The following is a 14616-nucleotide window of genomic DNA, read 5'->3' on the forward strand; positions in this document are numbered from 1 at the left end:
ACTAAAAAACATTGTTTAGCTATAAAACATTATTTAATGGAAAAACTTCCATATGTTTTAATTCAAAAATTTGAATGTTTTCCCATATCTTTATACAACACTCGTTTTCTTGGGAAAATTTATATGATGACCACGACAACCTTGCCCTCTTAACAAAACAAACCACCAAAATCATGCCAGAGAATTCACTCTCTCGAATCAGCTGACTGAAATTATTTTGACATGTCGAGAGATCATCTTAGAATACCTTTGAAAATTGATTGAATATATCCCAAGACGCATGATAAAATGTATTTGACTCAAAGGACGTCTAATCAAATGATTATGTGACTTTTTCAATATGACTTTTATATTACAGGTGCCATAAATCTCAAATCATGTCCTCCATTTTTCTGCGAGTACTTCTGACACTACGTTGTACCTTCTGTTACATTTGATTTGAGAAATGGATTTTCATTTCTAGTTGATATAAAAAAAAATAGGGTACTTGCTTGACAAAATAAAATATCTATGGATGAAAATGATAGTTTTAGGAATTATCTTTGTGCCAATGGATATAAAGGTAAGTTTATATTGTACTGTGCAAACTTTAAGTTTTCAGTCACACTAGTGTATGTCTTTGTAATGATCGTCTAAGTGCTGTATTCTTTTAAAAAACAATTGAATATAATAGCAGTGTTATGTGTGTTTTACAAGAATAAATAAAATAAATAAAACATAAAATGCAATCAACGTAAACCGCTTTGTAATTTATTGTGAATAATAAAGGTTACTGTATAGTATTCGAAACAAAGGAAAAACATTATCTGCATAGGTTCTATGTATACTTTATTCAAAATTATACATGATCTCTTTATATTTGATCCACAATTTCCTAACAAATAATAAAGACATATTGATTTCACTCTATTTATTTATGAAATAAAGGAAAAAATATTACAGGTAGATCCATCTTTCCATTGGAAAGTTAACCTAACGATCCCTCTTTAGGATAGTTTGAAGCCGGAGAAACTCATCCTGGTATACTGATTACTCTCCAGAAGATTCCCTCCATATGTTAGGCCCACCCTGACAGAGACGATATCCCCTTTCGTCAGACTTAGAATGGTCATTGTAGAAGCGACTGCTCTATCATTATGATCCATAGCGTCGGCCCAACTAATATCTTTCACCTGACCATTTTTAACAACTTCTATTGTGCTGTGAGATTTATCAAGTGCAGTCGTGCTTGTATGAAAAACGTAGAGCCCACTTTCCGGAGCTGTGAATTGACCGGATCTTGCGTCATATCCTTTTCCTGCGTTGGTTTCAACCCTATCATAGACCAGAGTCTTATGTTTGGAGATGGTGTTTATTGGAATATTTTTTGACATGTAAGAAAAAAAGGCAATTTGATGACCTGGAATGGAAGAAAAATAAAATTTAATTCATATAAAACAATTTTTACGTATCATTTGATTTTTTTTAAATAGTAAGTATTTCTAGCAGGGATGGGGTAATTGTTAGAAGTATTTGTAATTGAGTGTATTTAATTACATTTTTCAAAGTAATTGGAAATAATTTGTAATTGTGTTTCCCTTCAATTACAAGTAATTGAATGTATTTAAATACATTTCAAAAAATAGCATGTATTTTCAATTACTTTTCAATTACATTTCAATCACTTTTTTTGAAGTTTAAAGTTGGTGTCATATTCAGTTCAGTTCTTCTTGAACTTTAAGTCTTAAGCAGTGCATGTTCAGGTATATAAGGTTAACAGGAGAATGACAGACAGAACTTTGATAATATAATAATGTTTAGGTTGTATACCTGTTTTTAAATGGGCTTGTATTTATACACTAATTAAGTGTCATTATGTTTGATGTGTTTTTACAACATGACACTCTAGAGAAGGTCTAATTTGTTCAGGCTATAACCCCTCACATACCCCAAAACAAATATACTGAATAAGAATTTAAGGTACTTCACTACACCGAGACTTATACTTTTTAAGACACTACGTCACAAGATGGCGATTTAAATGTTTTGTTAATCTGTTGGTATCAATTTATTCAGATGTATATCGTCATAGCTCAGTGGTTAAAGTATCAGGCTTGTGAACCGCAGGTAATGAGTTCGAATCCACCTGGGGCTTTTGTTCATGTTTACTGAATGACATCATTTTTTATCTAAAATTGTACATTTTTTCGCCTCTTTGATATATATAATTCTTATCCATCACTCTTTCTATCATAATCAAGTAAATTTCTGCTGATTTGAGAAACTATTTCAAGGTGTAGTGAGGTACCTTAATATAAAAAAATCTTGTTCAGAGCCAGACATGAACCCAATGACACTGGATTAAATACCCATTATAATGTTTATATATTATTTTAAAATATACGTTTTTCAGCAAAATCTAAAAATAATGACTAAACTGAACGCAAACCTGTAAAGACATTACTATAAAAAAGTTTTGTGTTTCTCAATGCTGTTTATAGAAGTATTTATTCTTAAGTTATCAAAAGTAATTAAAATGTATTTAATTACATTTGTCAGAGTAATTGAAAGTAATTACATTTGAAAAAATCAATGTAATTGTATTTCAAGTAATTGACAAAATTATTGATGTATTTGAAAGTAATTAAATAAGGAATAAGGAATCATTCTTTGAGTATTATGAGGTGATAATTTCGGTCGGGGCGTGATCAAATCCAACAAAGCCCAAAGGGCTTTATGATAAATTTGATCACGCCCCGACCGAAATTATCACCTCATAATATTCAAAGAATGATTCATTATTACTTATATTTATAGAATTTTAAGCCATCGTACGATTAAATATAAAAATATAAATAAGAAAGCCCCGCTGGTGCCTCAATTTGGCGTCATTTGTATTATGGGTTTTAAAGTACAAAATCGATACGTAGTGTTATCACAGGCAAAGACACTGGAAAATGTAAATATTTACATTTCAAAGTAATTGACCCCAACTCTGATGTCTAGATCTCTGAGGTCTTCTTATTGAAGAATCTTTAGCAATAGTTAAGTATATGATTTTAAACACATTTTTTTTCAAAATCAAAAATCTTTTTTGTAAAGAATGATATTATAAAAGAAAAAAAGAAGAAATCAATATCAGCAGCTGTAAATTCGTACCTGACTGGATGCCTTTTCGCTGAGAACAAAGACTGCAAATTGTGTCTTCCATTTCCTTCCGGTCACATGATTCATCGCCATACGCAACACACAGACTAAGAACAACGAAAATACAAATTCTTTGCATTGTTAGTAAATTGTAAGATGTAACAAACTAACACTGGATACAACTTATTGGTATTTTATATGAAATTATATTGCATGTCGATATTACATTCATATGTTTCATATTTCAATTTAATTTAATTTGTAAATATCAGATGACATTAAGTTACTCCCACTGCTAAGGGGATCAATTTCAATTTTTTCTTAAAAATCAATGAATAAAGAAACATAATGTGACAAAGATGTGTGTAAAAAAATTCAGGAATACAAATGTTTGTTTCCAAAAGATATCTGGAATATCACACATTGGTTTGAAAAAAGGGTTAGTAAATGTTTTTAATCATAAAACGCTGTTCGTCTAAGCTTTATGAAAATGTAATTTCTTAAATCGTTGAACTGATTAATATTCCATTTTATCTCATCTGCGTGGTGTATACTACCCACGTGATAAATCTTTGCTTTACCAACGGATGATGCCTTATCAAATACTTCTGGTCTAACTTTTTTTAACACAACTAGTCCTTTCAACGCTTCAGTGCCCTAGCTTTTGAAGATTTTCATGTATATTTCACATCACTATTTCTAGCTCTACCAAATTTGATTAAAAATAAAAATGTGGTTTTTTGTCAAAGATTTGAATTAAACATTTGTTTGTTATTAAGAATCCTGCAAATAACATTTTACATAGAAGTCAAGGAGGTAATCTAGACGACACGATGAAAACAGAATATTTCAGTCGTGTTTCGATATAGATACAACAACTTACCTAGCTAAATCATGTCTCCCAATACCAGTAAGCATTCTTAATCAATATTTAATTTGGAATCAATAGTATTTGTTTTATAAAACATTAACAAATGATCTTCATTCTAGTCCATTCATTCACAAATTTAATATTTCCATTTCTTAAGCTCTTAAAAAATATTTAAAGATAAAAAATTATTTGTTGAAATTGTCATATTCGTGGCAATCCTGGCAAATATGCACACCACTTCAACACGTTTGATAAAGCAAATAAAAAAATCAAACAACAGAGAAATCACTCATAAATTCATATAAAACAACACATTCAACTCAAATAACATAAGTTTTCAGTCATCACATCAGAATTGTTTCTAAAATGAATCGGTCAATACATGTATTTTTAGCTCACCTGAATTTTTTTTTCAATGCCATACGATTATGACAATACATTGCAAGAATATAAACTAATAAGTAAATATACAAGTGTATAATCTATAAAAAAAATTGTTAGGCTATACACATTGCATTTTCTGTTTGCTAAATCATAAATTGCAAAATAGAATTGCTAATCAGGTTCAAAATTCCACGTTACACCGGACCATCGGGGGTCAAGTTTCGCAATGACATTTTAATTTATTGACTCGATGTAATTTCCAACGTTCCAAACTTAAACGAAAAGTCGTAAGATTAAAGCAGCATGAATTTTTTCTAAACTCTGATGACCCCGGCACGTTGAAAATTGACTCAAACTTCGTAGTTATGAACTGTCTTTGAACTGAACTGGAACTTGCCCTACACGGTTTAAATGTACATGTATTGACAAGTTTGTCTTTCAGACTGTCCGATTCATATGCAGATGTGGTTGAAGTATTTTAGATAAATTTTTCCTATTAAAATCATTTAATCTGAAGACTGAAAACTTGGTATCGATTTATTTCTTTATGAAGTTCTAAAAGTAATTATTGTAAGTCATAATAAAAATAATTAAGAGGTGGATAGAAACAGTTAAATTGTATGTTGACCATATAAACTGATGAAATATATTAAAGTAGTACAGTGTTTATAAAACGTAGTACTTACAGTACTTCTTACACCAATACCATTCTCATTTTGCTACAACAAACGACATTTATTCCTTGCCCTAACTTTTTTTTCGTGGGAGCGAATTTTATGATTTCTTACAAAGCCTCAAGCAAAAAAATACCCGACCTCTTTCAGAATGTCATAATCAAGAGGACGAGATGCATACATATATATATTTATAAAGATTAATCATAATAATGACTCTTATTTTTTAATTTAAACCTTATTTCTGAAATGCTATGAATTTGTAGCATTCAAATATCACAAAGTCTGAATCGGCTAGTTTATCATGAAATCAATACGCAAATTGGTGAAACAACGCTGACTATATGTCATGTATGAGTTTAGTGATGTCGCAGAGGTTTTTTTAATGGCTTTATGAATAATACAGTAATATACCCTTTTAAAAATTTACCTGTTGGATCACGACGATTGTTTCTTCTCTTCTTGTATGTCATACAATATCTATTCTCAGCAGTAATATAAAATTATTATATTAATCTTCTCATACGAAAAGAAAAGATTTTTCCTTGATGCTAGGTGATGGTCTCATTATTTCGTTTCAATAATAAGTATATTTTTATTGACAAAGATGTACAGTGGATTATAAAATTATACAATATATAACATTAAAAGTCGAGCATTTTGTAAAATAATCTATAAAATAATAAATAAATTTGCAATTATTTGCAGAGGACACTGGTAGGGTATTGTCTGTTTCTTATTTATTTGCAACAAATTTCGATGTTTTGTTGATAGACATCCGTTACAATATTTTATTGATAAACTACCGTGACTATATTAGCAGATTAACCGCTATCATATATTTTGTTCATTCAGTTATGTATTTAGATTGGCAAATGAACATAAGCATTATCAAATTCGCTTGATTGATTATTTAAGTAACATAAAGGCATAAACCAGCGTATTTTCCAGAGTCAAACTAGAATATATAGTGTGACGTCAAAATAATAATTGTTTGGTTTCCAAAACAAAAGAGTTCTGCATCATGTCTGCCTCATGTGAATTGTGATATCTCCTATCTCATATACATATATATAAAAAATGACAAAATACAAACTGTCAACCATCTCAAAAATTCTTAAAACGAAATACAAATTCAAAGCAGAGCAACACGGACCGTAGACAGTTACCGGTAGGCGATTAATTATGGTCTAACAATTAGTATGAAAGACGTCAGTCAGCATGCGACCCAGTGAAAGATCGTATTTGCTGACAAGGTCGTTGTATCGACCATAGAACTTACGAAAAGATGACTTCAAAAAAGACTGTTGATAGTCCTGTTTTATCAACTTGTTTGTCAAAAGCTTGCCTCGCCTTAGAAACTATGCTTACGAAGAGCATGCCCTTTTGTATCGAGTTAACTAAGAGACAAAAACACCACATGCATGTGATGAAGTTGTATTGCTACATAAGTAAGGAAAGTTAACATGAGAAAAATTGAAGTCATCGCGTTTATCATTAAGTTATCCTTTTATATATATATATATATATATATATATATATATATATATATATATATATATATATATATATATATATAATGACTTTGATTACATTAACATTACTGTAGAACAAACAAATGTTGATAAAAACACCACATGCATGTGATGAAGTTATATTGCTACATAAGTAAGGAAAGTTAACATGAGAAAAATTGAAGTCATCGCGTTTATCATTAAGTTATCCTTTATATATATATATATATATATATATATATATATATATATATATATATATATATATATATATATAATGACTTTGATTACATTAACATTACTGTAGAACAAACAAATGTTGATAAAAGATTGTTACAACAATTATCAAATATTCGAAAATCGGCAAAGGAAACGGCTTTAAATATACCACAATAATCAAAATTACAGGGATACACCGTCAGATCAACATTATTAATAGCGTTGGATACTAGGGGATGTGTGATCGACAGAGGCTCTCCATTTTGCCATTTCCATGAACCCAATGATCTGTGAAGTCCAATAGCTGCCTTAGAGTCAAACCCATCTGTAAAACAATCAATTTAATAATTGGCAATGTTATGCTGACATATAAAACTAAATTGAAATCATTTTGTTTTACTTCTTAAAATACTTTTATGCATAACTTATGATGGATGTACTTTCAACCTTAGATAGTTTAGTGGGACACGGTCAGAGAATATACATGTATATATTTTGTTCAACGTCAGAGCATTAAATCGCAGTATAATAATATTTGAATTGCAATTTGAAATATCACTATGATACTGTGTAACACTGGTTTACTCACAAGTATAAATGAGATAATATGCTATAGCATCAATTTTTTGGTTGGTATCCAGGGAGACCAGTTCCCCGCCCTCTTGATCACAGACTGAAGTTGCGTATGAGAATGTAAGACCTGTTGTTGTAAACATCTTTAGACATATACCTGCCTCTCTGAATAAGACGAAGTCGGGGTAAGGGCAACCTTGAAGGAAGCATGAATATATTAATTATTGTTATGTGTTTGCACTTAAGTCTTATAAACGCCAAAATCTTGCGATCTATTTAAATTATATAAAATTTGATGTATCTTAGAATAAAGGTGTGAAATGTTTCTTCTTTGCCATAGGTAAAATTAAGATAAATAACCAAATAATGAATAATTCGGTGTTGGCTGCAGCAATTATTGAGTATGGAGTTTAATTAGTTATCTGTTTAAATGCAGACAACAATTACACTGAATAAAGTCAAAAGGTGTGGGAGTAAACTACTTGTAAATAAATAATGATTATCCACCTCCTGAGTATATGAAATGTTTGGATCAATCTTAACTGTCGTCCGACAAATCATTGCAATGACTCGTCCATCTATAATTTGACAGATTAAGGTAAAGAATGCACACATACGCAGTTGATTTGACTGATTACTGATGTGATCAAGAGTAAAGAGTGCAGTATTTATAAATTGATAGTGCAGAGATATTTTTTTTAATAAGTTTTCAAAATAAAATCTTTTTTTCCCCTTTTCATATATAGATATAAAAATGTGTGTTGATTTGTTCGTATTTTAAAGGGGCATGGACACGATTTTTGTCAAATTTTATCTTTCTGATTTGTTTTGTTTTGTTTACAATGCATTATCAATGATCGACCAAAATTTGAGAGTCAGTCGAAGAGATTAAAGTAATATAGAGCTCACAATTATCTGCTATATAAACAAGGCTCGTTTTGTTTGCCATTTTTTGTGTTTGCATTGCTTCAATATACCAGAAAAAAAATTTTAAGCTGATTTTCCTATCTGCTAATTTGTTGTAAAAAAAAATTTCCTAGCGTTTTCTACGTTCATTTTAGGTCCTAAACTGGAATTTTCATCATTTAAACAAAAACATGAACTGAATTATGTTTACAAAACAAAGAACTTTGAGCTCTGTATCTCCCTTATAACTCGACGACTGACACAATTTTGGCTGACTGTTAAAAATGCCTAAATAAAGCACTGTAAACATTAACAACGTAAAAAAATTTGAACCAAAACCGTAACCATGTTTCTTTAATGTAGAACCAATCTTATTCTTATATATTTGGATGTGTAATAATAAGATACACCTTTATTATTCAACACTTTAGGTTTTCAGCTCAAAGTTTAATGGAAAAAAAAACTATGTCTAACGTTTAACATGTTATCATTTTTAAACAGGATAGTCCGTCAAATCGTCGTTTCAAAAATTAAGAACGGGAAGAACTAAGCTTTAAAAAAATGATGAAACTTGATCTTTGCCTTAAAAAAATGATAAGACATACGATGATACGTGTTATCCTCAATCGGTTTTAAAACATACTTTAGAACATAAAATTTCCTATAACCGGTAAAGATTATATTGATCAGTATAACACCTCAGAGAAATATGTAACTCTTGGGCAAAAGAACTCTTCACAAGGTTCCAAATGTATTTAACTTACCTTTTATCTCGAATACTTCTACACCTGATTCGATATTAACGGGTGTATTATTAAGCAATGGATATTTGTAGATAGAGCAGCTTCTGTCATTAGGTTTGTAGAAGAAGGTTTGGCAGGCCATTTCGTATCCACACAGCAAGGTACACTCAATACGTGATAACTTTCCGTCCACCACAGCCAGATCCGAGCTCGAGCTAGGTATCACATTGCTGTACATACTTTTCTTTGCAAAGTTGTATGTTTTAACTTCGCCTAAAACAGCTTGAAAATATAACAAAGCAGTATGACATATGTTAAAAGAGAGTATCATGATCCAAACAAATGAACCAAGAGCCTTTTTATTTATATCAAACAATGTCATTTGAGGGTAAATATACTAAAAAGAATATAAAAGAAATATGGATGTTTTTTTCTAATAAATTTACAACAGTTGTAATTATTTATCGAATTATAAAACTTATCTCCATAACTCTTTCTGATGATAATTGTTTTATTAGAAGTTTATCGTTTAATTCGAGGATTTTGAGATTATACTTCTCTTAATTTATCATCTGAGTGATATCTCAAAACATTGAGCAATTGTATCTACTTAAAGTACTTACCTGTTATATAAAAGAACAAAGCATACATGTATATCACAACAAAATGCATATCACAGGATAATACCCAATACGCAATAATAAGCAAGTCTCGGTCCGAGTCTTAGTAATAGGCTTATGGCTATGGCACTTCTTGTGAATTCATTTTATGTGTCAATAAACTATTGTAATTAATTTCTATACTGAAGTATCTAATAGATAGTTAATGAGCATGTTGCTTTAGAAATATGGTATAAATATTAAAATTTTATTCCCAGCAATATCTAAGCTGAACTTTTAACTTCAGTGACAACTGATGAATAAGACATTCTAGGCTTATTATGCAATATTCAAAGTATTATCAAATGGACAATATCGCATGTATAGACTAATTTGAATAATAAGGAAGGTTTAAGCTTTGTTCAGAGAATTTTTTTAAAAAGTCGTTAGTTTGCTAATATTTATTTCTGCAAAAGGGCATGTTGGGAGCTTTATTGATCTAGTTGAAATGGTTGATTCCAATAATTAGATAATTTGGAAGACCTAAACAGCGAGAAAAAATTCTGTTCAAATGAACTTAAAAAATTTAGCTTAAAAAATGAAAGAAGAGGTTTTTTAGAGCACGTTAAATTGTTGATATTGTGTGTTTTGTTCACATTCAACAAAAATCAACTTTTTCCGTTACATTCATGAGTTCAGCACTTTAAATTGCGTCATAAATTGTTATGATTTGTATTCTCGTTGAATTAAGTTGCCGATTCGTGACAATAATCAAAGTTGTGTATAAAGATCGCAAGAGAAATCGATGTTAGTGGCCTTTTTTAAACTCTATTATAAGAATCCTTAAGACAAGAGAAATCCATATTACTGGCCTTTTTTTAAACTCTATTATAAAAATCCTTAAGACAAAGAGCGATAAATAGATATACAAAAATGTTCCAGTATCAAATCTATTATATTTGCAAATATTACAGCTTCTCTGTAAATACCCGCCTTTATCAAAGCAAGTTTAATTTACAAACCTAAAATTTACTTACCGGTACTGGTATTGTACCAGTTATCGGCTAAGACCAGTTATCGGCTAAACTGAGAGTTCGGGTTTATAGCACGCGACAATCCAAGATTTTTTAACTCAGTCGTCTTTTTTGAATAAAGAAAAGTAAGTTTGCTTGAAAACTTTCTTGTATATGTTTTTACATGAGCTTAAACGATCATTGTTTACCGCTGATTTTACATCTTTGCACTTTCAGCAGTGGGGGAAGTGACGTGATAAGTTAAAAATAGAATATTACCTCTTTGTGATACGTTATTATATCCCTTCTTTGATTTGACATATAAAATCAATACATTTAACATGTATAAACAAAAGGAATTCACGAATTTCCGAGAAATTCGTAGCGCAATTGAACGCCTGATTGCACAATTATGTATTGAATAGTATACGATTTGGTGTATTACCGTATGATAATAACGAATTATTTTATGAGTTTTGTTTATAATGTATCATGACCCCGAATACTTTAGTCTGACCTAGCAAAGGGGCATAATTCAAACTACATTTAGCAGAGTATAAAATCAACAAGAACACGGATTTTTATTATGTTATTATCACGAAGCCGATAACTGGTACAGTAAATCGTAAAATCTCGGCAAATTCGGGGCGTGCTTAAAAGCACAAAACAAGATGTTTTGGGTTCTAAATAATGATATAAACTAACAGATTGATAAATAAGGAGTTCACTTTTTAAAGTATGTCAAGTTTTATCAAAAATTATGAAGAAATAAAGAATTACGAAAATTAAACGTTAAATTTTAGCCGATAACTGGTACAGTGCCAGTACAGGTAAAAAAATCAAAGTACTGAAAGTACTGAAAGACGGTGGCGTGAAAAGTTGGGTTGGTGTATCAAGTTGCTACTGTTGTCTGATTTCTTTAGGTATGGTAAAACAACAAAATGAAATCTAGAGGTAAATGTTTATTGAACACATAGCTAGGTTTGATAAAAGATGAAGAACTTTTAAATAACAATACAGAATCTTGTATATTTGAGAGTATATCAGTTTGGAAAATAGAGATAAACAAAATAATGGAAGTTTATGTTTTATGAGATATATATAAAGAATAATTAACAATATAATGATTTACACAAAGGTTTTTTATTTTGGTTATGTTATTAGAGTGGATTGGGAGAATTAGTTTTTCTAAGATGAACTGAATGTCAACTGGTATATTGACAATGGCAATGAAAATTTGGCACAAATTATTTGGCAGTATGTTCTTTTCATATTTAGAACATGTACACATTTCAAAGAAAGAAATGGATGAATTGTAAAATGGCATGCAGAGATTATAGTCTGTAGCGTATTTCGTGATCAAGTTGCAATACATTTCACTTATCTTTCAGCAAGATAATTATTGCTTAGATTTTGTGCTGTGTATGTAAACTATAACTAAACTACTAGAATATGCATCAAGTAAGGGTAGTATCAGAAACAAAAAAAGTAAAGTATAAACAAACATGTTCTATATATAAACACACTATATATCTATGTCAAAGAAATAACCATATGTGAATGTCTCTTATAGACTGAACAATTGAGTTATATGGTTATGAAGATGAAAACAACAAAAATACAACTAAAACTAACAATATGCATCAAGTAAGAGTATTACTAAAATGGGAAAAGTAAAGTAAAAACCAACATAATTAACAGAAATCAATCTGTATATCCCAAATGAAGATTGGATGAAAGGGTCATATGGTTTTTTGAAACAAAAACAATAAAAGTAGACTAACTATCAAAGTTAACAAAATTAATTAACTTGCATAACCACTGTGTGCATGCAAAGTTAGAAAAGCATGTACCGGTATTTCTGTAAACAGTTGCTGTTTGCATTTGCTCATTAAATATTTACAACCAGAAATTAAACTAGATCTATATACAGTTATGGCATTTCAGAAAAGGTAAAAATAAGGTAAGTGAAATATTACAAATTTAATAAACCTGTTTGCAAATGTCAATTTGAAGAGATGTCATGATAGCTAATCAATAATCATACTGACTTTTTTTTATAGTAATTTAACAGTTCTTACAAAAAGTATTTATTTTGATATGGTTCGAATGTAGGAATGTTGGCAAGTGTTTATAACAATTCAAAGGAAATGACTGTTGTGCCGTTGATGACAAGCTTCACAGGGAAGAGAAGTTTGTCAACAATCATATTTTCTAGCTGTTGTAAGTTGAATGTTCCGGCTTCTTCCACATATCTTTGAACTTTGGCACGAACCATGTCCAGATCCACAATAAAGTCTTTATATATGTCATCTTCCTTGACACACATTTCACAGTGGGTGTCCGTCATTGACAGAGCTTCGACATTTCCGGTTACAACCATATCTTTAGGTTGTGAAGCCTGAAACAATGAAGTATTCATTCGTTATTATACATTATATGCATAGCTGATATTTTTTGGCATGATTAAAGTACATTATTTTTTTTCCAATTTTGTGTAAATTTACAATAAACTAGTACTATGCTTGGATTTTGAATACATGTAAATGCAGTTGAATGTATCAAGCTATTGTTACCTTGATGGTGGTGTTTCTTGTGGAGTTGAGACTCTTCTTTCTGAGCCATTCAGATACAAGACAATGAGTAACTTCAATGTATTGCCCTATCTTCAAGTCTTGTTCACTCAGCTCTCTCCAAAGAGTTAGTTCCATTGTCTGTCCATTCTCTTCTAAGGTCAATGCTCTAATCTTAGTGTCCTTCTGGGCAACTTTCACTGTTTTGATTGCTTCATCCTGCAAAGAAAATCAATTGAAAAGTAAACTATAGGGGTATAATTCAATACAAGTACAATTGTGTTTAATTTCATTTGATTATGAATTATAATTTTAGATGATTTTTAACTTTAATATCAAGTTGAGTTACGTACACGAATAATTTGCCCTTGAACAGTCAGGTTTTCTCTAACAGGCGATGACATTGCATCGTTCAAGGTTTTTGTAGGTGATGGTGGCATGATTATGGTAACTGCTTTAAAGATTCTGGCACTTGTACAGCTGGTCCTGCCATAATTTTTGATTGTTTGGACAGTACAAGTCGACTTCCTTACACAATGAAATTTCTTATTTGTAGGGTCCTTCCGTCTTTGATAGTTGGCATTTTTGCTTCATCACTAAGAGTGACAAGCATGGCCTCAGTTCCATCAGCAACACTAAAGTTCAAGATAGAACCCTTTTCTCCATTTGCATTGGTAAAGGTGGCCAGGTTTGATGGCTGTTGCTTTAACCAAAGCATTGGGATATGGACGGGAATCTCCTGACTTCATTTTTTGCAACTCTGCCAAAGTTTTGTGCAGCATCTGAAATACAGAAATAAATTAAGAGTCTTGAAGAATGTCTATAGATACTTAATATAATGGTCTTGTACGATGGTAATAGATTTACAATGTTGAGTATTTTAATATTGCAGACAATTGATTATTATTGTTTTATATTTTGAACTCATTATGCATATTTGTAAGAGGTGAGATTGGTTTAATTATTATGTGTTTTTTTTAGCTGAAATGCAGTAACGCGTAATATAATAAGTTTTTAAAATGGCAAATACACAACAATGGGTTTATGGTCTGAATAATATGATTCCAGAGTAGCACATGAAATTTCAGCAGAACTATTTAAGTTGGTATATACATGATCTAAACAACTTCCATAGTCAGTTGTAGAACTATGCATTATTTGTCTGATATTTAAATGTTTCAAATTTGAAGAGAGATCTCTTTGGGTAAAATAATCTATGTTTGTATCACCCATAATAAGAAAAGGTTGACTAGTATCTAATAAGTTCAAGACTGAAACCAGAAAACAACAAATATTGGTGATGGTGGCAAACTTTGGGGGACAATATATGAAAATAATTTGAACAAGGTCACTGTTTTTCATAAGTGTTGCCTTTACTGTTTGAATGCCATTTAAAACTGCTTTTGACACATTGATCAGTG

The 14616-nt window shown here is 30.5% G+C and overlaps 2 protein-coding genes and 1 pseudogene across 2 annotated transcripts; all 3 read right to left on the reverse strand.

Annotated features, from left to right (window-relative positions):
- Positions 1-895: 895 nt before the first annotated feature.
- On the reverse strand, positions 896-3287 carry LOC128158244 (heavy metal-binding protein HIP-like). The gene is made up of 2 exons (XM_052821006.1): positions 3139-3287; positions 896-1399 (listed from the first exon to the last, which is right to left on the reverse strand). The coding sequence occupies exons 1-2, from the start codon at positions 3263-3265 to the stop codon at positions 987-989; spliced, it is 540 nt and encodes a 179-aa protein (XP_052676966.1). The 5' UTR covers positions 3266-3287; the 3' UTR covers positions 896-986.
- Positions 3288-6856: 3569 nt separating this feature from the next.
- LOC128171744 (uncharacterized) lies at positions 6857-9251 on the reverse strand. The gene is made up of 3 exons (XM_052837513.1): positions 9032-9251; positions 7378-7557; positions 6857-7113 (listed from the first exon to the last, which is right to left on the reverse strand). Exons 1-3 carry the CDS (start codon positions 9246-9248, stop codon positions 6857-6859), a joined length of 654 nt encoding a protein of 217 aa, XP_052693473.1. The 5' UTR covers positions 9249-9251.
- A 3195-nt stretch (positions 9252-12446) lies between these two features.
- LOC128169776 (uncharacterized) lies at positions 12447-13924 on the reverse strand (annotated as a pseudogene).
- Positions 13925-14616: the final 692 nt, after the last annotated feature.

This window comes from Crassostrea angulata, chromosome 1, assembly GCF_025612915.1.
Source record: "Crassostrea angulata isolate pt1a10 chromosome 1, ASM2561291v2, whole genome shotgun sequence".
Lineage (NCBI taxonomy): Eukaryota > Metazoa > Mollusca > Bivalvia > Ostreida > Ostreidae > Magallana > Magallana angulata.